The sequence below is a fragment of the Tachypleus tridentatus genome, chromosome 13 (genome assembly GCF_004210375.1).
Source record: "Tachypleus tridentatus isolate NWPU-2018 chromosome 13, ASM421037v1, whole genome shotgun sequence".
Classification (NCBI taxonomy): Eukaryota; Metazoa; Arthropoda; class Merostomata; order Xiphosura; family Limulidae; genus Tachypleus; species Tachypleus tridentatus.
The window spans coordinates 33,776,937-33,801,766 of NC_134837.1; the positions used below are offsets into that span (position 1 = coordinate 33,776,937).

The 24,830-nt window shown below is 36.1% G+C and overlaps 1 protein-coding gene across 1 annotated transcript in view; it reads right to left on the reverse strand.

The window, feature by feature from the left end:
- The window catches only part of LOC143240329 (uncharacterized), a 28,740-nt gene extending 4,139 nt beyond the window's left edge, over positions 1-24,601 (reverse strand). The window contains exons 1-3 of the mRNA XM_076482589.1: positions 24,443-24,601; positions 6,024-7,343; positions 1,610-1,695 (exon numbers count right to left, since the gene is read on the reverse strand). Of these exons, the coding sequence (XP_076338704.1) occupies positions 1,610-1,695; positions 6,024-6,556 (619 nt within the window). The 5' untranslated portion in view covers positions 6,557-7,343; positions 24,443-24,601. The remainder of the gene's footprint in view (positions 1-1,609; positions 1,696-6,023; positions 7,344-24,442) is intronic.
- Positions 24,602-24,830: the final 229 nt, after the last annotated feature.

Genomic DNA, 24,830 nt, shown 5'->3' on the forward strand with positions numbered 1-24,830 from the left:
AACTTTTTACAGGACAAAAGATTCAGCAGAGAAAGGTTATAAAGAATTTCTGTATTCTAGGACTTCAGAGTTTTATCATCATGGCATAAATCATGTTTCTCATTGGCAGAAGTATTTAGATTTACTAGGTTCCTATTTTGATTGATAAAGTTGCTTTTGAATTTCGTTAATTAAAGTTAAAATCTGCTATTACTTTTTGAACAACCTAATTTTTCACTGATTACTTAGATTTTGACTTTATACACCTTATTTCATTGACTGATTTAAGTAAACAAGTGTAATAATGGTCTAGTAATTCGATGTTTAAGTTGCATTAATTTTTTTTATGAACAACATGATGAAATGCAGGTAAAAATATGTGTGACAATTACTTCAGAATCCCATGTTTATGTTCCTGCTGCTACTGTAGGTAATGAGTTGTTCACTATAAATCTGCCTATATGTATAATGTTTCATAAATGTAATTATCTTGTTTTTAGTATTGTCCTGATACTATTTTATCAAATAATTTTCTCCAGTTTTTCTAAAACTCTTGAGAAAATTTCCATTTGGAAGCCTGGGAATCCGTTATGTACTACTGAAACTTGCATACAAAATCACATTATTTAGTAACAGTAGTTGTGCCTAGTTGTAACTGAAATATATTGAAGTGATTCTTCCTAAACTGTTTTGATAAGTGTACATATACAAGTTAAACTGTTTTAAAATGTAGCAAAATTATGTCAAATGTTCCACAGACTAGTTTATATTACAGCATTGAGTATATAATATTACAGTACTTTTGAACATGCAAATCATGTGACAACTTCAGCCGATATAAAGTTTTAAAACGGAACGTATCAGAATTATATTTTACCATTGTTATTTCGTAGATACTGTGATGCTATTGACAACTTATCGTTTTGAGTACGCACCAGGTGTCGACAAGTCACGTGTACATAAGTTTCTTCCACGACGTACCAATTTAACCATTACATACCTTGAGCATGTCAAGAATAAAACGATTATTAATGCTGTACGTAACCCCTGCGAGTTTGTCCTAGTGGGCTCATTTAATGGGCGCTAGAAAACCGTCATTCTCATAAACTGGATTATGAAAAGCAGTAGAGATGACAGGTGTGGTTGAATGTGGCAGCATTTTGCAATAAAAACTACTTTGTAGTGCTTTTGTAACGATTTACGGTCCTCAGGTAGAACATGACTGGACGAAGCGACAGAATATGCATATGCTTCTAGTCTGAATCATAACTACATGTAAAACTCGCATCTAATACTTTGGGGACGTTTAGAAAACGAACTTTTCAAAAGCACTGAGAACAGGGCCATATTTACGCATAAGACAGAATAGGTGCCTGTGGCAGCACCTTTAAAATATCGAAAGAAACCGACAACCAAAATTTGACAACTTATGTTTTTATTTAACTTTTGATCGAGATACCAATCATACCTCTGAGCGATCACGCAATTAATGACGTGACTAATTCAAAAAGTTTCAATTCTAGAACGACCACATTAAAGTGGGGGCGGCAAAAAAACGCCTAGAGGGGCACGATATTTTAATACGGCCCTGGCCGAGATTAATTGTGTAATAATTCTATACACACATTACCTGTACAGAAGATTGGTAGTGAAACAAAAAAACACCCTGCTGCTATCGTCCGAGTGCAACTTGTTTTCATGAGGTACCATGCTATCCTGAAAAATACAAGTATGTTAGAAAATTTGTTTTAAAAAGATTAACAGTAACGAGATTTACTACTAGACAGTTAATATAATTATTTTAAGCTTACAGCATCCTAACATTTCATCATTGGGAACTTTTAAAGAAACGTTTTACGCCCAACAGCTGCTATGTAGTGTCAGCTAATTATGTTTCTAGTGTGAAAGTGAATTTTGTCGTCTACAATAGAAATTTATTTTGACCGACATACATCACGATTAACTAGGCATTCATTATTTGGTAAACATTTCAAAATGTAGATCTTCGTTTTTTATACACAACTATTTAAAATCGACTTATTTTATCAAAAAAAATACCTGACATTAATTAACTAGCATCCGTAGGTTTATATTTTCTAATTAAATTGCTGTTGGATGATTTCCTATACGCAAACAATAGGTGCTAAGCCTTAAGTTACCTTTAGTTTTCATTTTTAGATCTTAAGTATAAGGCTAACGCTGTAAAAAAAACAAAGTTGTGTAAGATAAACTACAATCTTTTAAAAGTCATGGAAAGTACCGTATTAAAGGTTTACTACACTATCTTAAAAAGTAAATGAGTCAAATGGTTGGTCTGTGATTATAAGATAACGTCGCTTATCACCTTTCAAATCAATGGTAACGGTGGAAATAGTAAACAAGACTTCCCCAATCTTCAGTGCCCCCTTCCAAAAATTAAAATTTGTTACATACTGCCTTATGATAACAGATATTCTGTGAGAGAAGATTTTTGAGATTGAGGTGCTTTTGTTGCTGATAAAGAAAATAAAAACTGGTTTACCTATTTGTTAAAAAATATATACGTGCATGGAAATTTCCTAATTGTTTTTCCAAAATTATTTTTCAGACATTTCACGGAAAAAGAAGTTTAATGATGAACAAAACAACATTGTACATTTGACACGTGCGTGTGTACAGTGACAAATAATTATTGAACGTTTCGGAATATACGTATTACGTCTTCAGCAAACTATATTAAACATGGTAGATTATTAGGTAAAAAAATGTATAAATGTAAACATTTTATAAAAAATAATTAAAATTTAGAATAAAAGGATGAAATCAATTAACAGACGACCAAATATAGAAAGAATAATAATTACAACAATATCATACAAATATTCAAGAACAGACTTAACTGTAGTGAAGCTGTGTTGCTATTTAAAGTTGGAAGTTCCTTTAAGTAAACAAACTTTAATTAAAAGTTAGATATTTGATGATCCAGATGACATCGAAATTCATAACCACGACGATGGGGCTGATGTTTTCACTATGTGTGAGAATTGTGGAGTCTGGTGGATGTGACAGTTTTTAACCAGTTCTGTTTGATGCTCCCATATGTTTGCAGACTCGCAGATGTAACTGGCGTATAGTTTTTCCAATACAAGTATCGTAACAGCTACCACATGTGTATTTATTTACATACGATCCTGAAACGCACAGGGATTGGTAACAAGTCTTTAGATCTGAATACGTTTTCTATTTTGAAAGGTGATTTAAATATCGTTTGTAGTTAACTTGTGGATAAAACAGTTTAATTATCCTTAAGATGTGACTTCACTATGAAACTTTGGTTACCTAAGAAAAGAAAGATCAGTCCGAATGGTTATGTAGAATAAAAAACTAACGTACACTGTTGATATGCACCCATTAATGTTGGTCGTTCCTTTTTTAGGTAAAAAATCCATTATGAAGTCACAAATTTTCAGGATAATTAAAAGTTTAAACTAGAAATTAGACTTGTTACAGCATTTTACGCCTCGTTAAGACGCATTTTTTTTTAAATACCTTGAAAAATCCCCACGCGTCTTCCAAAACAAAATTGATGGGTTAAGGCAAGTGGTTAACTTAGGGTCTACTCAAAACAGTTTCTCATAGAGATCATAATCTCATTACTTTCCAGTTACAAGTATTTTCAATAACATAAAACATTCAATTTAATATTATCGATATACTGTGAAGAATATAATGTATTTGACTTATTTACTCAGTAGATTGAAACAAAGTCAAGGTTGCATAGAGGTGTTGGTTGCCGAGTCAAAATGTTTTTTCTTATAACTTTTTCCCACATTAGATGTGTCTACCAAGGCGTAAAATAGGGTAGCTACCTCTATATTTTCCAGGATCACGTATAAAAATACATACACATGTGGTAGCTGTAATTCCACTTATGTTAGCAAAACTATACGCCAATTACAACTACGAGCCTGCGAGCATGCGGGGGCACAAACTGAGCTACATTAAAGCTACTCAGTCTGCCAGACTCCACAGCTCTCACACATTAAAAACATTAACCATTCCGTCTTGAGTAAGAATTTCAAAGATACCTCATATGGATTATCCAGTATCAATCCTTTAAAATTAAAGAAAGTGTATCTATTATAAACGAACTCCCAATTTAAATAATAATACATATTCACTACAACCAAGTCTTTTCTAAATACTTGTATAATATTGCATCATCTTATCCTGTTTACTTGATTGTGTTTTAATATTTTTAGAATATTATTAAGTTGATAATAATCTAAAGTGAAATGGCCATATTTTTAAGATATTAATCGCTAAAAGAAAATGTGAGCTCAAAACCAATATATATCCTAACTATCAAAGTTGGGGCCACCTTCTCTGATATAAAACATTGTGGTTCGGATGTAGCCTGGTAGTTAACGGGTCTGTCTAGGGAACGCGACACTGATGAACATGTTCCACACTTTATGCCGTGGGCCGTTCATCAATGTGGCAGTCATTTCTGCTTGTTTGTTTGTTTTTGAATTTCGCACAAAGCTACTCGAGGGCTATCTGTGCTAGCCGTCCCTAATTTGGCAGTCTAAGACTAGAGGGAAGGCAGCTAGTCATCACCACCCACCGCCAACTCTTGGGCTACTCTTTTACCAACGAATAATGGGATTGACCGTCACATTATAATGCCCCCACGGCTGAAAGGGCGAACATGTTTGGTGCGACGGCGATTCGAACCTGCGACTCTCAGATTACGGGTCGAACGCCTTAAACCACTTGGCCATGCCGGGCCGTCATTTCTGCTATTCAGTTCAAAGAACCAGATAAAGCCCTACTTTCAGCGATCGCTGCTATTTTACTGCCTTCTATCTGCTCGGTATTTCAAAATTAAAGACCGATATACCTGATTCTTGGGGGAGGGAGTCTCTCTGACTAACGTCACGTCCACACAAGTTGCCGTTCAAATTGAACATTCCACTTCCACCGTATAAAACAGTTGCTCCAAAACATAAGATGCAATCTTTGTCGTTGTTGTAGAATGTATAGCCTGCGTATCCTTCGATATTAAAAGTGTCTGGCATTCGAGAAATGTACTAGTTAATTAAAAAAATTAAAGACACTTAGCATGTGACAAGCAAAATAGATTTACTGTTTTCACTTGCCTATGATCCATCTGAAGGTTATATGTTTAACCAATTTTACCCGTATATTATCACTAATGAAATTCGGGTTATGAATTTTGCTGTTGAATCTGTGTGATATATGAATGTTATGGATTTTTACTACTGAAACACGTGACATATTAACTGTGTGTACTTACATTGTTGTGTGTGATTTGAAAGTTGTGGGTTATCATTGTTGAAACTCGTAACAGAAAAGAATGTTGTGTATGCTAACAGTTTAAATCGAGTGAAACACGAGTGGTACTGTCATCGTTGAATCACGTGTCAGACGAATGTTTGCGCGATTTCACTGCCAAAACTAGGATGAGATAGCATTGAATATATTTTGACTGTTAAAACACGTTTGAATAAAGAATTAGTTTTGAGCTTAATTTTTGAAACTTGTGCGAGATATACATGTTTATTGGATTTGTTAGAACTCGTGCGAGACAAAAATGTTCATTTTAATTATCAGGCAAATTGAAAGTTGCTCACATACACTATGGAACCCTTTTTATTTTGTTGTTCGACTACTTGGAAATTCGTGTTGGAAAAAGAAGGTTAATGAAATTCCTCTACCTACTTACATCAGGCTGTGTCTTAGTAACTTTTATATATATATATATAAAATACATTTTATTTTGATATATTTCACTCGGGAATGTGACTATAACCACACGCTTCTCACCACTGGAATTCGAAAGCGTAACTTTAATTTCTTACGTGTACTTTTCTATACCATCAACTATCGAAAACTAAACAGCGGGAATAACTTTAGCATTGATAGTAGTAATATTAACAATAAAAAGGATATACACTTCTTATCTTAATGTCTTGTGGAATTAACAGTAAGTAAATACAGAATATAAGGAACAACTGAGGGATGAAGTGAAACAGCCCTACCTATCTTCGCTCTCGGGTGACCCGATGAACTTCATAATAAACAAAAACTGAAGGAAACAAACGAACACGCAGCACATGTTAAGAGAAATTGTCAAGGTATTCAAGGCCACGGACACTTGGTGGACCAAGATATAGTCACCCTTTCTGACCACTACGTTAAAGGGCTGTGGAGAGAGTTTGTCCAGGAACAAGACAGCCAATAACGCCACGAGCAAAGCCAGCAGACACAGCAACGCTAACGCTGCCATTGTTTGATAAGCACTTTTCTCCTGAGTGCCTAATGTGGACTTCGAGGAAGACTTTGGTGAGAAAAACAGATGAGAACACGGATAGGTTCTACTTGAAGGCAGGTTTAACAGTGGTTTTCCTGTTCCGCTGTCGCTGTTAAAGAAGTCAGTAGGTGATAACCTAGTCAGACTGGGTTTCGATACACTCAGTGCGTTGAGATTGGTTCGAGGCGAAACACCTCCGTTCACCTTGTAACCTGAAGGTGTTGGAGTGATAGATGCATCCACACTCAAGGAAGTAGACATAGTTGTTGTAAGAGGCTTGTTTAGACGAGAGTGGCCACTTTGTTAATATTACAGTGCAGCTTTTCAATGTTCTTGGTTTTTTTACGCAATCAATATTGAAATTATTCGGAAACGTTTCAGAGTAAAATAATATTGTTAAACTAACAAAAACTGAAAGCAGACAGTAGATGTGAATTTCTCCAATGACCATTAGCTTCTTGCAATACTGGCTTAAATCATGTTGAAAATTCGCCGATCTTCCCTCGTTAACAACCGTCGATAATACTTAAATCCACCGTGGCTTCCTTTGGTATGAATAATGGAATAGAGTATAATTTATCCAAATCCAAGAACTCAAGTAACAAAACATTGAACCTCTATCGTTCTAATATTTAGACCATTCGCTAATAGAAATCCAACACCTTTTCTTCATTTTTTTTTTTTTTTTGGAAGCCTGTGGATGTGCCGCGTGAGAACTCCGAGGTTGTATAAGAAACGTCTGTTAACAATTTTGTGCGCAAATAGTGTACGTGTACTTGAAGGCTCGATGAGAGATTACAACGATTGTGGGAGTTTTCATAACGTTGACGATGTGAAGAGACTTCTTATTCGATTTGTTTCGAAGAAACAAGCTTAACATAACGTTATCAAAGAACGACGAGACGAAAAAATAATTCACAGCTACAAACTTCTTTCACCCATTCTTCAAAGCTATGTACAGTTTCTTCTGTGAAATACGTGAGAATATATCACTCCGCCCCGGAAACTGATGTCAGTAGAATGAGCACGTGACCTCGGATAACATAACCTAGAAAGACGACAAAAACAATGGCTGAGTTAGGGTTGGGATTATTCATTAGAAGACTTTCCAGATGTGATGCCAGTAAAAACTTAGAAATAAACCTTTGCTAGGAGGATCTACAATACTATACATAATTATTTTATTTCCAAGCCATCACAACTTAGACTGGTCACTATCAAAAAATCAAAGATTATTAATCAGTGATGTCGAGAAAACCCATTTGTAGAGAAATATGTATGTAAAAACGGCTCGTTTGGGTTGAGAAAATATTTTACTTAGAGGAGTGGACAACGTTTCGACCTTCTTCGGTCATCGTTAGGTTCACAAAGAAAGAGGTAACTGACAGGAAGCTGACCATATGTTTGAAAGGGTTGTGTAACTGAGTGTCAGAAATGTAGAGGGCGGTGTTAGATGTTTGAATATATAATTTTATAAGTTTCCTCCACAAACCGTAGAAAACATTATACGCACACACCTAGACAGAAAGCAAAATCAACCAGCAAAAGTAAATATATCTCACGAATCAAAAAATCACGAAACTATATACTGCTGCATACCATATATTCCCGACATCAGCAGAAAAATAACCAACATTTGGCAAAAACTAGTAACAAAATATGACATTCCATTTAATACCAAATTTATTCAAAAACCAGGCACAAAACTGAGGATCTATACTATGCAAAAACTACGCTGACAAACACCACACCAACATTATTTATAAAATATAATGTGATAACTGCTACGACTTCTATATTGGAGAAACAAGTAAAAAATGGAAACCAGATTCAATGAACATAAAGGTCACCTTCACACGTTTTCGAACACTGCAAGTCAAATAAACAACATAACCATAGAAAACACTCAAACACTAAATAAAGAAACAAATATAAACAAACGCAAAATTAAAGAAGCCTTACTTATACAACTTAAATCCAAAATAAACCAACACAAAGGAACACCTTTATACCTATATTAAAAATAATAAAATAAATAATAAAAAATTATATATTCAAACATCTTACACCGCCCTCTACATTCTGACAGTTACACAACCCTTTTCAAACATATGGTCAGCTTCCGGTCAGTTACCTCTTTCTTTCTTTGCGAACCTGACGATGACCGAAGAAGGTCGAAACGTTGTTCGCTCCTCTACGTAAAATATTTTCCCAACCCAAACAAGCCGTTTTTACATACAGAAAGATTATAATTTTTCCCCTTAGGTAACAAACATTCAAACATGTATACATATAACGTGAAGTTGAATAAAACATCCATTGTACTAGTTTCTTACTTCGTATCAGTTATAAAACAAACCTCGTGTGCCATTATTTATAACATTTATTTTTGGCAAAACAATGTTCCCTCTCTATTCGGTACTATTTTGAAATAATGTGTTGGTTATTACACGATCAAAGAAACAAGAGCTTCCGCTGTATCAATGATTAGGAAATATTCACTCCGATGTGTTTTCAGTAACACGAAGCACTGCTTTGTTGAATTTCGCTCTATGCAACTCGAAGGCTATCTGCGGCAGCCGTTTCGAATTTAGAAATAAGAGTAGATGGAAGGCAGCTAGTAAACACCACACCCCGCTAACTCTTGAGCTACTCTAATTGAAAAGTAGAATCAACTGTCACATTATAACATCCCACATGGCTAAAGGAGCGTTTTTAATGATGGGGATACGATCCCTCGACCCATAGATTGCAAGTCTAGCGTCTTAACCATCAGCACTTGTGTGTTGAATTTGTCCAATTGTTAACACTTTTATCGAGTTTAATTCTAAAATTGGTGTTTTAAGAAAACTGTTTAAATACTTTTTAAAACTTATTAACACATCACCAAAAATTGTTTTTTTTTGTCTTTTTAACATAAAGAGTTGTATACAAAGTTTAACACTTTTATGTTTTTTTCGATGTTCTCTTGAATATCTCGTTGATGCAAGCTTACGATTGATATTACAAGACATTGTAGGTAATAATGAACCGGACATTTGCTTGCATTCTTCGTATTTAGATAAAACGCCATTTGAGAGTCTCGAAACACGGCGTGATATTAACAAGATATAATAAAATGTTTATAATATTCGTAAGTATGTAAGTTAGACAAGTAAAAATGAACTCAACTTTATGTCACATTACACTGACTAAATTTTTTACGTTATTTCACATTTGTATTTACGACGAAACTATTAGGACTATCTGCTGCTATGTCTCAATTTTGATATAGCATTTATTATTTTTTTATCCAAATTTATGCAAAGATGCTGGAGGGTTATGCGTATTAGCTGTTCATATTTTGAAGATACTCGACAGGGAAGGCAGTTAGTCAACATCACTCGGATTACACTTTAGCAACAAATAGTGGAATTGACCATATCATTATAACGCCCAGACCTTTATACTGATGACCAGAAGAAAGGCAGCATGTTAGCAACATCCTATCAATTACATGTTAAAGTGAAGGGTCTATTTTGTGGTATTCCAGCTCCGACGTCCAGAGTATGACCACAGAAACAACCCGCGCTCCATGTTGTTTTAGCTGAATTTCATAAAAATGTACTCACAGTAAAAAGATGTGGGATTTGTAACATCAGTTACACGAATAATCTTACTAGTACACATTTGCTTTGATTGAGAGACTAATACAAAGTTTATCATTTTGAGAAAAGCACAATGAAGAGTATACATAGAATTTTACATCAGTCAACTTCACAAACATCCAAGAATTACAGTCGTAATAACTCTTCATGAAACCAGTTCCCAGGTGGTCGTATCATGGTTAAAAAAACTGTTAATTTTAACATTTCATAACTAGTTATGAATAAGTCTTTATTAAGTTATATTTAGATAATTTTTTTTAATCTAGGTGTAGGTATTCTATACATTGTTAATGACATCCCTGTAAAGTGGATGTCAAAAGGCTGTAAACGTTTATAAATCCTTTAGCTTAGATTAAGGTTACATATGGCAAAAACTATCTAATGAAGAGTATACCAGTTTTGGCTCTCTGTCTGTCTCCATTCCTTTGGGAAGCCAAGTTAATCTCAAGGAGTGTCAAAAATACTTGTACAATTTGATACAATTTCGGGGTTTTCTCCCTTGAATACGTCACTTGAAATAGTCACTGACAAAGGTAACTATGAATTTTGGGATATCACACTGTCTCTTTTGTCTGAATTAAGAAGTGCGGAATAACATTATTCTCAGTGTCATTGTCCTGTGTGAACGTGTTTAGGAAGTTTCCTAACACCAACAGCCAATTGAAGTCGCAATGATAAAAATGATACAGCCAGAGGGTAATAAGAATAAACAGGTTACTCTGAATAAAAATTTATTGCTCGCTTACTTTTCTCTTGGTGGAATTTATTTTCTATAAAACATTTAATGAGCCCGTGTTTTTATGGAGACTTGGCTATTATCTATATTAGTATATCTCAATACAACAGATTAAACGAAAGGTAACATCTTGGTGCCATGAATAAAGGAACTGTTATTGCAGAGTTTATTTGTAACATGGTTTTACCATTTTATTCTCTAGTACTGTGATATTTTAAATATCACGTAGCCTGAATGAAGAGAGCAGGATGTCACAGTTGAAGTTAAGACTTGTTCCAGAAATGTGGTCAGAACTAAGAGAAACACTATTATACCAGGAGCTTTCGCTGGTAATTGTTATTTGTGCTCTCGAGACCACGAGGTTGATAAACATTTATCTTAGCAGCAGTTTGGATGCTTGTGGTGCAACCCTTGTGGTCTATAAGCAAAGGGCAGCAGAGAAGGGTGAAGGAACATAGATATTTTAAGGCACACTGGGGTGGTTGCTCATTGGCTCCATCACTACAAGATGCTTGGTTTAGTCACTCACAATGGAAGAGAGCAACAGGATACTTGAACTAGATGACATTTGATGCATTTCAGCAGGATTATGAATTGGTGTGAAGCCTTCCAAACCAGCATAACACATACATTACTCTTCGGATGTAATACTTCTTACAGTAACAATGTTAGTGTGTGTTACTACGCATAGAGTCAACCTCTTGTGGACTTAACCCAGCAACTTGTATTCATCTCCATACTTTCAGGATAAGGTGATAACCTTCAAATGCTGTCAGTCACATAGTGACAGAGAAGCTGGTAACAGGTTCCATTCAGTATGGCCTGGCATGGCCAGGTGGTTAAGGCAATCAACTCGCAATCTGAGGGTCGCAGGTTCGAAACCCCGTCACACCAAATATACTGTCCCTTTCAGCCGTAGGGGAGTTATAAGGTGACGGTCAATACAACTATTCGTTGGTAAAAAGGAAACCCAAGAGTTGGCGGCTGGTGATAATGACTAGCTGTCTTCCCTCTAGTTTAACACTCCTAAGTTAGGGATAGGTAGTGCAGATAGCCCTCATGTAGCTTTCCTCGAAATTCAAAAAACAAACAATCATTTCAGTACCACGATATAATTACGGAAGTGATGTGAAACCAGTAAACCTACCAGTGTTTAAGGTGATTACAAGAGAGGGTATGAATAATTTCCTCAAGGATTTGAAGTCAAGTCTTTTATCTTGGGACAGGTGGTGCGGTATCTGATGCTAAGTCTATATAATCCCATGCCAGATATCGTAATGTATTTAAACAAATAGTAACTCGGTTGGTGATAATGACTAGCTGCCTTTCTTCTAGTCTCTCACTGCAAAATTAGAAACGGCTAGCGCAAATAGCCCTCGTGTAGTTTGCGCGAAATTAAAAAACAACGCATTTATCGCTCAGCTACTGGGAACAATACGGTATGTATCGCAACAGCTCTTCATAAAGACATATGGAAGAAATAATAAAACACTAACTTTTTATAGTAGTCATTATAATGGGAATGTACGCTAGTGCTTTCGTAAATTATATATTATTGATTCTTACACTCAACAATCTTCTACAAATTTAGAGAACAGGCGAAACTTACGTAATACCCATTTAACAGTATAAGTTCATGCATTTAACTGAAACAAACGTAAATAATAAAACACTAACTTTTTATAGTAGTCATTATTACTGAAATAGTATTACGCTTGTAACAGATTTAATGTTATGCATGTGTTTTAATAATAAAACACGTAAATAATAAAACACTAACTTTTTATAGTAGTCATTATTACTGAAATAGTATTACGCTTGTAACAGATTTAATGTTATGCATGTGTTTTAATATTTACGTTTGTTTCAGTTAAATGCATGAACTTATACTGTTAAATGGGTATTACGTAAGTTTCGCCTGTTCTCTAAATTTGTAGAAGATTCTTGAGTGTAAGAATCAATAATATATAATTTACGAAAGCACTAGCGTACATTCCCATGCCAGAATATTGCCAAGTGAATTTTCGAGAATCTCGTCTAATGAGTGTAAAAAGCTAGCGAGCGCAAGACGTAGGGGGACAGTAATAAAATATTGTTGGTCAACTATAGTCAGTATACTACAACCTCGGAAGCCATAATTGTAACAAATGCTTATTAATAGGAAAACTACAGAATTAGACCAGGAACGTTTATAGATTTCGAACATTACGAGCCGTTCAACTTCAGAGAATTAAATTCGGACGTTAATATTTCTAAGGAGACATAGTATAACTCTGGCATTGAGAAACGTAAATGTGTGCCTGTGAAGCAGCTAGCAAGCTTTGCCGTCAAATGAATTGTACATGTACATCACCACAGAATTAATTCGCTCTCCATGAACCGTCGATAAATGATTCAGTCTCAAACCAAACAGAAGACTGAGTATTGTTTGGAAGTTTGTAAAATTATTGTATATACACTCGTATTTGTAATAACCGTTATTATCAATTGTATTATCATTTCTATATTCAAATATATTTGCGTTAAGAAAGAAAATTGTGTGTATCAGTCCTGATGGCAAATATTATATGGTATATAAACATTCAATTAACTTTTAAATTAAAATTAAAATTTCCAGCTACTTGAAATCGTATTATATCATATATAATACGTTAACATACGTAGTATAACACTATGTAATAAAAGTTTTACTTTTTCTTCTTCCTGGGCAGAAAGTGTTATTTCGCAATTGCTTATGCCTAAAGTAAATGGAAAAGACCGATTTTTCTCTTCAAACTTTTCTTTTGTGACCTGGGAGCATATAACGAAAACATGATGGGGGACAATTTGGGGGCTGATACGTGAAAGTGATTTACATTGCAGTCGCAAATCTCAAAAAACTACTCACATATAAACATTTTTGTTCATTTTTGTATAACTTTATTATAACTACATGTAAACCTTGATTCATATGTTGTTTTATTCAGACCTTATGTAAACGAAAATGTGCAAATTTGCCCGTTTTTACATAGAAAATAGGTTAAATTCTAAATTAATTATCCAGGCCACAAAAGAAACGTTTGAAGGGAATAATGGCCATTTTCTGTACTTTTACAACATAAGCAATTAAGAAATAACACATTCTATCCAGGAACAAAATTTGTGTTACATAGTGTAATAAATCGAAAACTAGTTTCGGATAAATCATAATATATAACACGCCAAACAAATGAAAGAACAATGACCCACTAACTTGTGTTATCGCTAGGTTGTATTAAAACAGACAAAAAATTTTAATGTAAAAGTTAAATTCCTATTTACAACTATTATATTACTATGCATGTAATAAATAAAATACAATTAAAAGCTGGCATTACTTTTTAAAAATTATATTAAATGATATTTTGAACAGTATATCTGGTTGGTAAAATACCTTTTCTTCACACTGGCTGGACAAACAAGGGCATTATATAGAAGTTGTAAATATGGTATGAAAGAACAATACGTCGTTATGTTAAACATACGATTGTTTCAAACTACATTTTAGGTACTCTAAGGTCGATGTCCGACTGGAATGCGGCAGAAAGCAAGGGAAAGTTTCCCGGATTCTGTCTCCCCTGATGTGGCCTTGCCCTCGTGGATAGGTTGACGCTGTTCTCAAAAGAGCATGCGCACTCATTACGAAAATTGCTTCACTAATAATAAGTTTAAACTATATCGTATGTTTCAATTAATCAGTTGGATAAAATATAAGCAATGTCTTTAGCGTCCAATAAATTAAACAGTAAAGATAATACAATATTGTCTCATGAGCTTATTACACAAGAAGAAAAGCGGAATAAGTTGTTTTGAAATTAATAGCCGAGTCTCAATGACTTCGAAACTTTAGCTTGTTCGTGCTCAGAATAAATTAAGATACAGGTCAGTTGACTGGAGATACAGCATACAAAAAACTGACTGAGTAAATGTTTCTAAGAGATTAGTTAACTTGATTTAACTAGTTCATTTTAGGGTGGAAATATTTATAACAATTATTTGGAATATACGCATAGTGAAGGTCAACGTAACATTGTTTCAGAAACACTTATTTTTTAACAACAATAATAATTAACTAGAATTCACTAACTATATGTATTCTTAAAGTATAGATTGTTTAAAATTCAAAACAATAACTCAGACATGTCGTTTATCATTCGACTGAGTGTCTGATTAATCTGTTCAAAGTATGTGAAACAGTAACAATGATAATTTGAAAAAGATCCAAACAGGCTTGGTACTTACAGCTCCGCAAAGAATGGCTAACAAAACCAATTTGACATAAAACAAATATTGTTAGTTTGAGTATTATATTGGCAATGGAAACGTGATATAAAGCACAAAGCTGCACAATGAGTTATTTGTGCTGTACCAGCCACGAGTACAGAACAAGGTTTTAGTGACACAAGTTTTCAAATTTTGAGCCTGCGACGGGGGGAACAATAAAAAAAGGGAAAAGGAATAATTAGCCGGATGAGACAAATAAAGAACCCAAATATCAAAGAACCCATTCAAGAGGAATTTGAAGTAAATTCACAATATTTTTTTTCGTTTTTAAAGTAGTAACATAAAAGTAAGCCAATTTCTCTCATGTTGGAATAAGTTGGGTTTATGTTTTGTTCATTATATCAGTTACCAGACACTAGTTAATAGACTGTTCACACAAAGCTGTACAAATTTCAATTTAACACGCACCATTGATTACACTCCAAAAGTGCATCTAGTGACTAATGGTACAATCAGATGTAATATTTATTAGAGTGACAATGATGGTGTGTGCTACCATCATGTGTTTGCTGGTTTAACATCGATATGATAATATCTACTTACAAGAAAATTACTTTTCCGAAAACGGTGGATTACCTCGTGAGTGAGATATTTTTCAATCTCATTTAAGAATGTTTTTCGTTCGAAGCCCACGATGCTGCTACTTTTAGCTTTCTTTCAAAGTAAGTACAAAAGCAAAAACCGTGTATTCTTGAAGTAAATTAATATAATATGGGAAACAGTAACAACTTTATGACGTTAGCAAAGTCTTCCCGACTCTCATCTTCAGTTGGAAATTTCGAAATGTCGTCAGATTTTCTGAAATAGTTCGTTCTTGCCCGTTTTACGTTTATTTAATATTTTAAAGGGCTCGGCATGGCCCGGTTGGTTAAGGCGTTCGACTCGTAACATGGGGGTCGCGGGTTCGAATCCCCGTTGCACCAAACATGCTCGCACTTTAAGCCATGGAGGAGTTATAATGTAATGGTCAATCCCACTATTCGTTGACGGTGGGTGGTGATGACTAGCTGCCTTCCATCTGTTAAATTACGAACGGCTAGCGCAGATAGCCCTCGTGTAGCTTCATGCAAAATTCAAAATACAAACAAACTATTTCAAAAATAACATTCTGTGACGAGACTAGGCCAAAAATAAAACAATCAGGGAAGAAGTGGGTTGTATTATAAAAAACAAACAAACCTGATTTTAGTTTACCTTAAAATATGTCAATTTATTTACGCTAGGGTAACTTTGGGATAGGACACACACTAAAACCTCCAGATATTTCGTACTGAGCATCACATCGCTTAAGGACGAGAAAATTATTAGCTTTAGTTCTGAATGACGAGGCGCTAGCCTATATTACTTATTTTCACTATATGTCCTCGTATAATTCACGTAAAATTAATGGTCAGTGTTTGGTTAAATTAGTTGAAGTGATATAACCGGTCTCAAGCCAAGAGACAGCTGAAAGGCTTCATTAAGTAACATTTTTATTTGGAAACCAAATATAAAAGAGAAGTAATGAACATTCATGAGCACGAAATGATTGAACATTGTTGGTCCGTATCCTGTGATAAGCACGCTCGTACATTTAAATAGAACCTCAGCTTCTAATTTACATATATTTTACCTATGCCTACAATGGATCAAGTTAAATTATGTTTAATATTCAGTCGAATACAACAATTCGTTAAGATGTTAGTTACTTCAACACGTGGAAGTGGTGGAAATCTAGTGATGAGTTTGTCAGATGTTGTTGAACGAACAATTAACATTCTTATTCAGGGCCCCCTACCGGGGTTAGACGGGAATCTAATTACCAGCCTAGAGAGGACAATAAACTAGTAACAGAGTCCAACAACACCCACAGGCTTCACAAGTATGTAAAGCAAGCGAAATAAACCAGAATAATAATATAAAAAAATTGGTCAGCGACACCAAAAAGTTGTTGACTCTTAACTGAGTGGATGGAGATGAATACCACTTAAAAACCAAAAATATATCGGTCTACGATCTTAATGAAACCATATAGTAAACCAACTATAAAGTGTGTGTTGGTAAAATGTTGGCCATGATATCTTACTTTAATTAGTGAAGTATGTTAAACGCCTTCTTTAGTAATGGAGTTAAATCAACAATGGATGGTGTAAGTGCTGTCCCAAGAACGATCTCGTGCCGTGATTGATGGGCTCTTAGAGTCACTGATTAACCATACAGTAAGTGTTCTCCCGTTGATGATGGGGTTCCTTGACCCGCTCAGGGAATAAGAAAACTAGCCCGCTGGTTCGCCAGTTCGTGTGAATGATAGTAAAGGTAATTATAAAAGATTATAAATACAAGCACACATAAAAAATAATTGCTATTAAAAATAAAAAACATAATCCGATATTACTAATTCTTACCGAAGAAATCTAGTATGTAGATGCCTTAAGTGAAATTTATTAGTAACAGTTACAATGCACTTGCATAATCTGGTTCACAACATAACTGTCGTCTAAGGAAAACTTGTTTTATATATACAAGGTGTTGGTAGTAAGCAAAAGTCCTCGTCGGCACCACCTATGGCAGACATAAAACATCTTATTCTTTACTCTGACTCGTGGGTTCTGATAACTTATTATTACACTTCATTCTTCATCAAACTACCATGTAACTTCGCATGTCTTTACGAAATAAACTGTTCCTATTATTTCTTGTCCTTTCTAGTACTTTTTAAACGAGCGTCATTTCTTAATTTCTCAACAGATTAACTTAAAATATGGCAGGGTTATACTTTGGTCTGACAAACCCTTTTCATTTTCTTACTTGGATTATTTTGTGATTTATGGGGCGAAAGATCGGCACGAAAATGTATATTTAGAGCTTCTTCACAGTCACATTTGCAGTAATTAGAATGAAACTTAAAGAAAATATATATAAATATTCGTGTTCCTAATTTGGGTTTTTTTTGGTCAATCACTCGACCAAATTTTGACCATTTTATATGGAATTTGGGTTAAAAGATACTTTTCTATAGCCTCACACATTGAAAAACAAATGTGGGACACTCCCATTTTTAGCAATTATAGTGAAGGGTCAGGATGTCACACAAGGCATTATTTTGGAATTTTAAACAATTACTCCGCCATGTTTTGGCAAACTTGCATGAAATTTTATACAAATTTGGTCATTTTAGGAGGGTCAGAAGGTTAAACGTACAATTTCAGGGGTTTTGGTCAATTACTTAGCCATATTTCAAGTAATTTACGTGGAATTTAGTACAGAAATATTCTTTGTAGGTCCCAAACAAAGACAGACAATTTTGTAAGTTTTGTCTTTTGCTCAATTTTCAGCTAGGAAAACACAATTTTTTTTGTGAACTATTCGTGTTTATGTCAACCAACTTACATGAGATCCGATAAAAAAACAAAACAAAAACACCTTAGTGTATTTTCAAGCAGTAATATAAACAATTTGCGAATTTTCTGTGTTTTTCAATATTTTTTTTGGTGTTGGATTTGATTGATTGATTGATTTAGTGTTTTATGGCACAAAGCAGCTAGGCTATCTGCGCCAAACGTCCAGTAAAAAGGTAAAAATCAATTAAATGTAGTAAAATACATAAAAGGGAATGAAGGTAAAACAAAACATCATTGAAAAACAGAAAAAGTATAAAACCAATGTTGACACCTAGTCTACAATGTTATGAGAGAAAGCAGAGTAAGAGAAGTTGTGAAGGACTTTCTCTAGCAAAATGGTAATGATCATAACCCTCCAGGAAGACTAACAGGTAAGTACAAGAACCACCGTCAGTCACCTGAAGGTGGTCTTTCCAGTCCTGGTTCCGGGTTATGTGTCATTATGGCCAGTACTGAAAGGTAAAGTAATAAAAGTGTTAAAATGACATGCAGCAAAAGTGTAATAACAACTCGCCAGGACGACTAACGGGAAGTTCAAACGGATAGTTCAAACAGCAGCGTTAGTCACCTGAAGTTGGCCTTTCCAGTCCTGGTGTCGAGTTATTTATTGTTCTGGCCATTTTACAATGTCAAATTGAACTAGAGAAATTAAGACTCTGAAAAGGGAACCACAATTAAAAAGGTGTAATGAATAAATATCAAACACTTAAATGAGGTTAAAAAGATTAATGGCCATTAAAAAACTAAAAACTTTATCAAGGTGGAGAGTGTCACCATCACCAATAACACTGTCCAATGTTACAGACAAACTCTGGGACAGAACATGTTTAAAATATTGCTGTCGTTGAGAGTCGTAACGATGGCAAGAAAGTAAAATGTGGCTGATAGTGATTTGAGTGTTACACAAACTACACACTGGTGCATCAGTTCCAGATAAAAGAAAACGATGAGTTAAAAAGACTGTGACCAATGCGTAGTCAAGTTAGAACAACTTCCTCCTTCCGAACCTTACGGAAGCTAGACGGCCAAAGCCCAATATAGGGTTTTATTTGAAAAAGCTTGTTGTCACGTTGCTCACTCCAAGTGGACTGCCAGCTGGCACGAAGCCGAGCCTTGAATACAGGACCATAGTCCATGTATGGAATAGGCACAGTGGTGATAGTGCTAGAGCAGAAAGATTTAGCTGCCATGTCTGCAAGCGCATTCCCACGAATACCAACATAGCCTGGTATCCAGAAAAACTGGATAGAAGTAGATGTTAATGAGAAATGGGCCAGTCAGTTTTGAATATCAGCGAGAACAAGGTGTGAGCCGTCAGAGAACTAAGGGTGTCAGTATAAATTGTGCAGTCGGAGTACTGCTCAGCTTCAATATGATCCAGGGCAAGAGATATGGCGTACAGTTCAGCAGTGAACACAGAAACTGTAGAGGGGATTCTGCACGCAACCACCGAACCGCAGCAAACCATGGCAGAGCCCACAGAGTCACCTGATTTTGAATCATCCGTATAAATTGGAAGAGAAAGGTTGTTCGAAAGATGTTCGGTAAATAAAAGACGGTACAACCAATCGGGAGTATATGCCTTTTTCAGATGACTTAAAGAAAGGTCACATTTGGGGGCTGTAATAAGCCATGGGGTGGGCTGACCAGTGGATTCTGCAATGGGGTCTGTCCTTGGAAAATGTTTTCCAATTCATCCAATTGCACCTGGATGCGAAGGCCAAAAGGAGCGATGGCAGATCATCTGTTTTGAAAAAGTAAGACCCCTGAGGAAAGAAAACACATCCCCAAGTGGGATGCTTTGGTAAGGAGCGAAGTTTCGAAGAATACAGTAAAGACAGTTGCAAACGGCAAAGGTGCAGAGAAGGTTCGTGAGATTCCACGTATAAGCTCTGAACTGGGGAGGTGCGGAAAGCCTCAGTGCAGAGTCGAAGTCTTTGATGATGAATGGGGTCCAGCATCTTTAAGGCCGAGCGTCTGGCACAGCCATAGACCATTGATTCATAGTCGAGTTTTGAACGAATAAGAGCACGATACATCTTTAACATAGAGCATCGATCTGCTCCACAACTGGCAGTAGAGAGGACAAGGAGGATGTTCAGTGCTCTTGTGCATTTGACCCATAGCTGTAAGTGTGGTAAAAAGGTCAGCTTATGGTCAATGATAAGCCCCAATAACCTGGTCTCAGGGACAACTGGCAGCGAAACTTCACCAATACAGAGTTCAGGATCAGGGTGGATACCTCGTTGGCGGCAAAAGTGTATGCAAACGGTTTTAGAGAGAGAAAAATTAAAGCCGTTTGTCGTAGTCCACTTCAGTACACGATTGAGGGCAGTTTGTAGTTGCCGCTCAATATATCTCATGTTCGACAACTGACACGAGATGTGAAAGACGTCAACATAGAGCCCGTTTGCAACAGTGAGAGGGAGTTGTTCAGTGATGGCATTTATCTTTATAATGAAAAGTGTGACACTCAAAACACAGCTCGAGGGACTCCAAGTTCCTGTACAAATGAACGGGAAAGTGTCGAACCCACACGAACTTGGAATCTCCTGTCCATTAAAAAGGTTTTAATAAACATGGGTAAATGGCCACGTAACCCATATGTATGGAGGTCTCGCAAAATGCCATTCCTCCATGTTGTGTCATAAGCCTTCTCAATGTCAAAGAATATTGAAACAAGATGTTGGCGTTTGAGAAAGGCTTCTCTGATTGATGTTTCATATCAAATTAGGTGGTCTGTGGTGGAATGCTGTCGTCGGAACCCACACTGGGTGGGCGAGAGGAGGTTGTTTGATTCGAGGAACCAAACAAGACGAGCATTAACCATCCTCTCTAAGGTCTTACAGAGACAGCTCGTCAAAGCACTTGGACGGTAGTGTGAAGGAATCTTGGGATCTTTCCCAGGTTTAGAAAAAAGGTAAGATAATAGCCTGGTGCCAGACATCAGGAAAAACATTCTCCTGCCAGATCCGGTTAAAAACAATTAGAAGAATATCAAGAAAAGCCGGAGAGAAATAGCGCAGCATGTCATAGTGTACATCATCAGGCCCAACAGATGTACTGCCAGACCGATGAAGGGCCATTTTCAGTTCCACCAGTGTAAAGGGACAATTATAGTAAAAAAAGACAGTCAGTTCGAAAGGAAATGCTCTGACCGAGTCTTGATGGCCAAGAAGGTGGAGGAACAAGCAGAAGTGCTAGATACCCGACAAAAGCTTTCACCTAGAGTATCGGCGATGCTCCGGACATCAACTACCTCTTGGCCATCAGAGAGTAAGATGGAGAGGGGGACAGAATTGTAGTGCCCACTAACCTTTCGAATCCTGTCCCATATGACCTTGGAACTGGTGGTAGAAGATATGCTAGTTGTGAACTTAATCCAAGATTCCTTCTGGCTTTGACGTCTTACCCACCTAGCATATGCACGGGCCCATTGGAAAGCAATGCAGTTCGAAAGTGTGGGATATCTACGGAAAGTATCCCAGGCCCGTTTTTTGAGCCTTCCGTGCCAAGTGGCAAGCAAGATTCCACTACGGACAAGGATATCGTGGAAAACGTGTCGAGGTTTTAGGAATACACTGAGCAGCTGTTTGTATAATACAGTCAGTTACTACTGCCACACAGTCGTCTATTGATGGCTGATTCACGACGGCAGGATCAAGTTCTGCGAGAGCAGTGAAAGTGGATCAGTCTGACTGATCCAGCTTCCACCGGGGCAAACGGGTAGGGTGGCATCAACCACGGCCAGTCTCTTTCAAAAGTATAGGAAAATGATCACTGCCTAGTGGATTATTGTCAACCCTCCATGAAAAATGGGAGAATAATGAAGGGGAGCAAACCGAGAGATCAATAGCGGTAAAGGACTGACTAGGTGCGTGAAAATAAGTGGAAGAACCAGTATTGAAAAGAGAAAGATTGTGATAAGAGAGCATACGCTTTATGAAGCAACCTCTCCTATCAACATCAGCACTTTCCCAGAGAGGATGCTGTCCATTAAAATCCAATGGAGCCCTACGAGGGGACGCACTACAATGTAATGCAAAGACAATTGCAACAACGCCAGGGTTTCGTGAACACTATACTCAAACACCAGCATCAGATACAATGTCCACAACACCCGTTGAGAACTTCCAACACTGGTACTTGGTTGACTCTAGCCCAAGTGGACCAACCAATTGACCCAAGGGGGCCACCCAAAGGCCGCCCGTCTACAGGAATTCAAGACCAAAGTGGTGTGTTTGGGTTGGACCCCTAAACCACCAGGATCCTCTCCTCCCCTTCACGGGTCGCCACGCACGGCAAACACGTGGGTGGATGTTTAGATCCCAGAGGAGGTAAACTGAAAGAACAGAACCTTCCCCCTGGGAGGTCCCCTCACCACGTACAGGAATCCACACCGAGGGGCTGGTGTTGGGATTACGTGGCGGAAACATGTTGCATTCGCTCGCGAATGTTAGCCTCTAACTTGTTTATTTTTTATCGCTTGAACGCTATTTCAGTCTGCGATCAATAAAACATCGTTGGTGGAATTGTAAATGTAAAATATTAATAAATGGGTATTATGACATTTTTCTGCGCATGTCAGCCGAGTTTAAGGTACACAAAGAGAGATTTGCAAAGAACTATTTTCAGGTGCAACGTCCGTTTCACAACAAAATACTCATTGAAATGTATGCAAGATATAAGACCACCGCAAAGAAACCTACGTATTTCGTTAACTGTTCTGTATTGAAAACAATCAAGAGCAACATAATTACAATGATCAGAGTCAAAATCTTCAAGATTTTAAAAGAGAAGTAAAGAAAAAACAATCTTGTATCCTGAATATCCAGTTTTAAATTACATATTGTCTTTAAGTTATATAAATAACCTTTTGGAATTATGTTCATCATAGGCTTTTGATCTTGATAAACAAGAACTCTAGAAAAGGTCATCGTAAAAAACTAGCAGAATGCAAACAAGTTCTAGCATTATCAAGCGATACACATTTTAAGTTCAACAGACAGCTAAGCCTACAATTCAAGTTATGCACTGTGTATTTTCCGAAATAATTAATTTAAGATGCCCTCATTAAAAATAAATAATATTATGCATAATAGACATATTCAACAAAGTCCAGGATTCAATATAGATTTTGCGACAGAATTTTTTTCGGAAATTCATGACAAAAGTATTTGCGTTAATGAGGCTGTATGTGCAAAAAATACGTACAATAAAAAAATATGTAGGGATGGTAGGCGTTTCGAGAAGACTGGAAAAAAATTAAAGATTTAAAATTATTTCTCAAGGTCTGGATTTTATTTGACTAATACCCAATAATATCACTTTAATATACTGTAACTTAACACACACAATAAAGTGTACAAGTGATCGTAACAATTATTCGAAAAAGGGTATTTATGTAATCGTGTACACGATGAGTTTTTCTCCTTCCGAGTGGTTGAACTTGGAGATATGTCAGAATTAGAAGTTATTGGCTAGTACATTGGATTATTAGTTATTAAAAACTTTAAAAAATTATTCCATACAAAAAAAAAGATTTATTAGGAAGTTGAGTGTTTACTTTAAAAAAATCAGAAAATAATGGACAGTTTAGAATTATGGAATCGTCCTTTGCCGCCTTACTCTCCCAGGTATACGTTATTTATGAAGGTACTTTAGTCACAAAACGGGTGACATCAGTTTTTTTTATTAGCTTTTAAATTATTTCCAACATTGTGTTACTTTAGTCTCAGGTTCGTACACATAAGCTTGGTGTTTATAAACAGAAACAGGGTACACATTCACCTCTTGTTTTTTGTTTTTTTTTAAATCCCACAACTACATTTAACTGTTCGCTAAACAGTGGGTAATCTCGGCTAAATTACAGCCTTGAGGATGGTTTAAAATTATGTAACCCAGCGAAACATACCCATCTTTATATATTATTTATATACTGACTTTTACTCTTTCAGTTAGAACGTGATTTTCCTGACGGGTAACTTTTACTGTTTAACATTCTTCAAAAAACAGAAAAGAAAGATAGAATAAGCCATTAGTTCTTTTATTTTTACAAACAAGAACATCAAAAGCTGCCTACCTATAAACACTTGTTTGGCCTTCGTACGTCACAAGAGAAATGTTTTTCAGCCTTAGTGCTACGGAAACATCGATGTTCACGTGCGACCGTTTCAAACTGACTTCAACATGCACGGGTGGGTGAGCTTCATCTCCTTTGCCGCAAGGCGGCTCTTTGAACTTAACAGAAATACAAGGGAATAAAAACCGTTATATTTTAACAAAGAATATAATAAAATTGAGAGAAAATTTAAAGAAAACTCGAACCTAAAAGCTTTTATTGCGACAGTTATTCATCTGGCTTCCGGGATAATATTTAATCCCAGCAATGAAGCGTAATTTTAAGTATCACCAGCGTTTCATTTTCGTGTAAGCACATACATAAATGAAATTAAATGTGTCTTACAAGG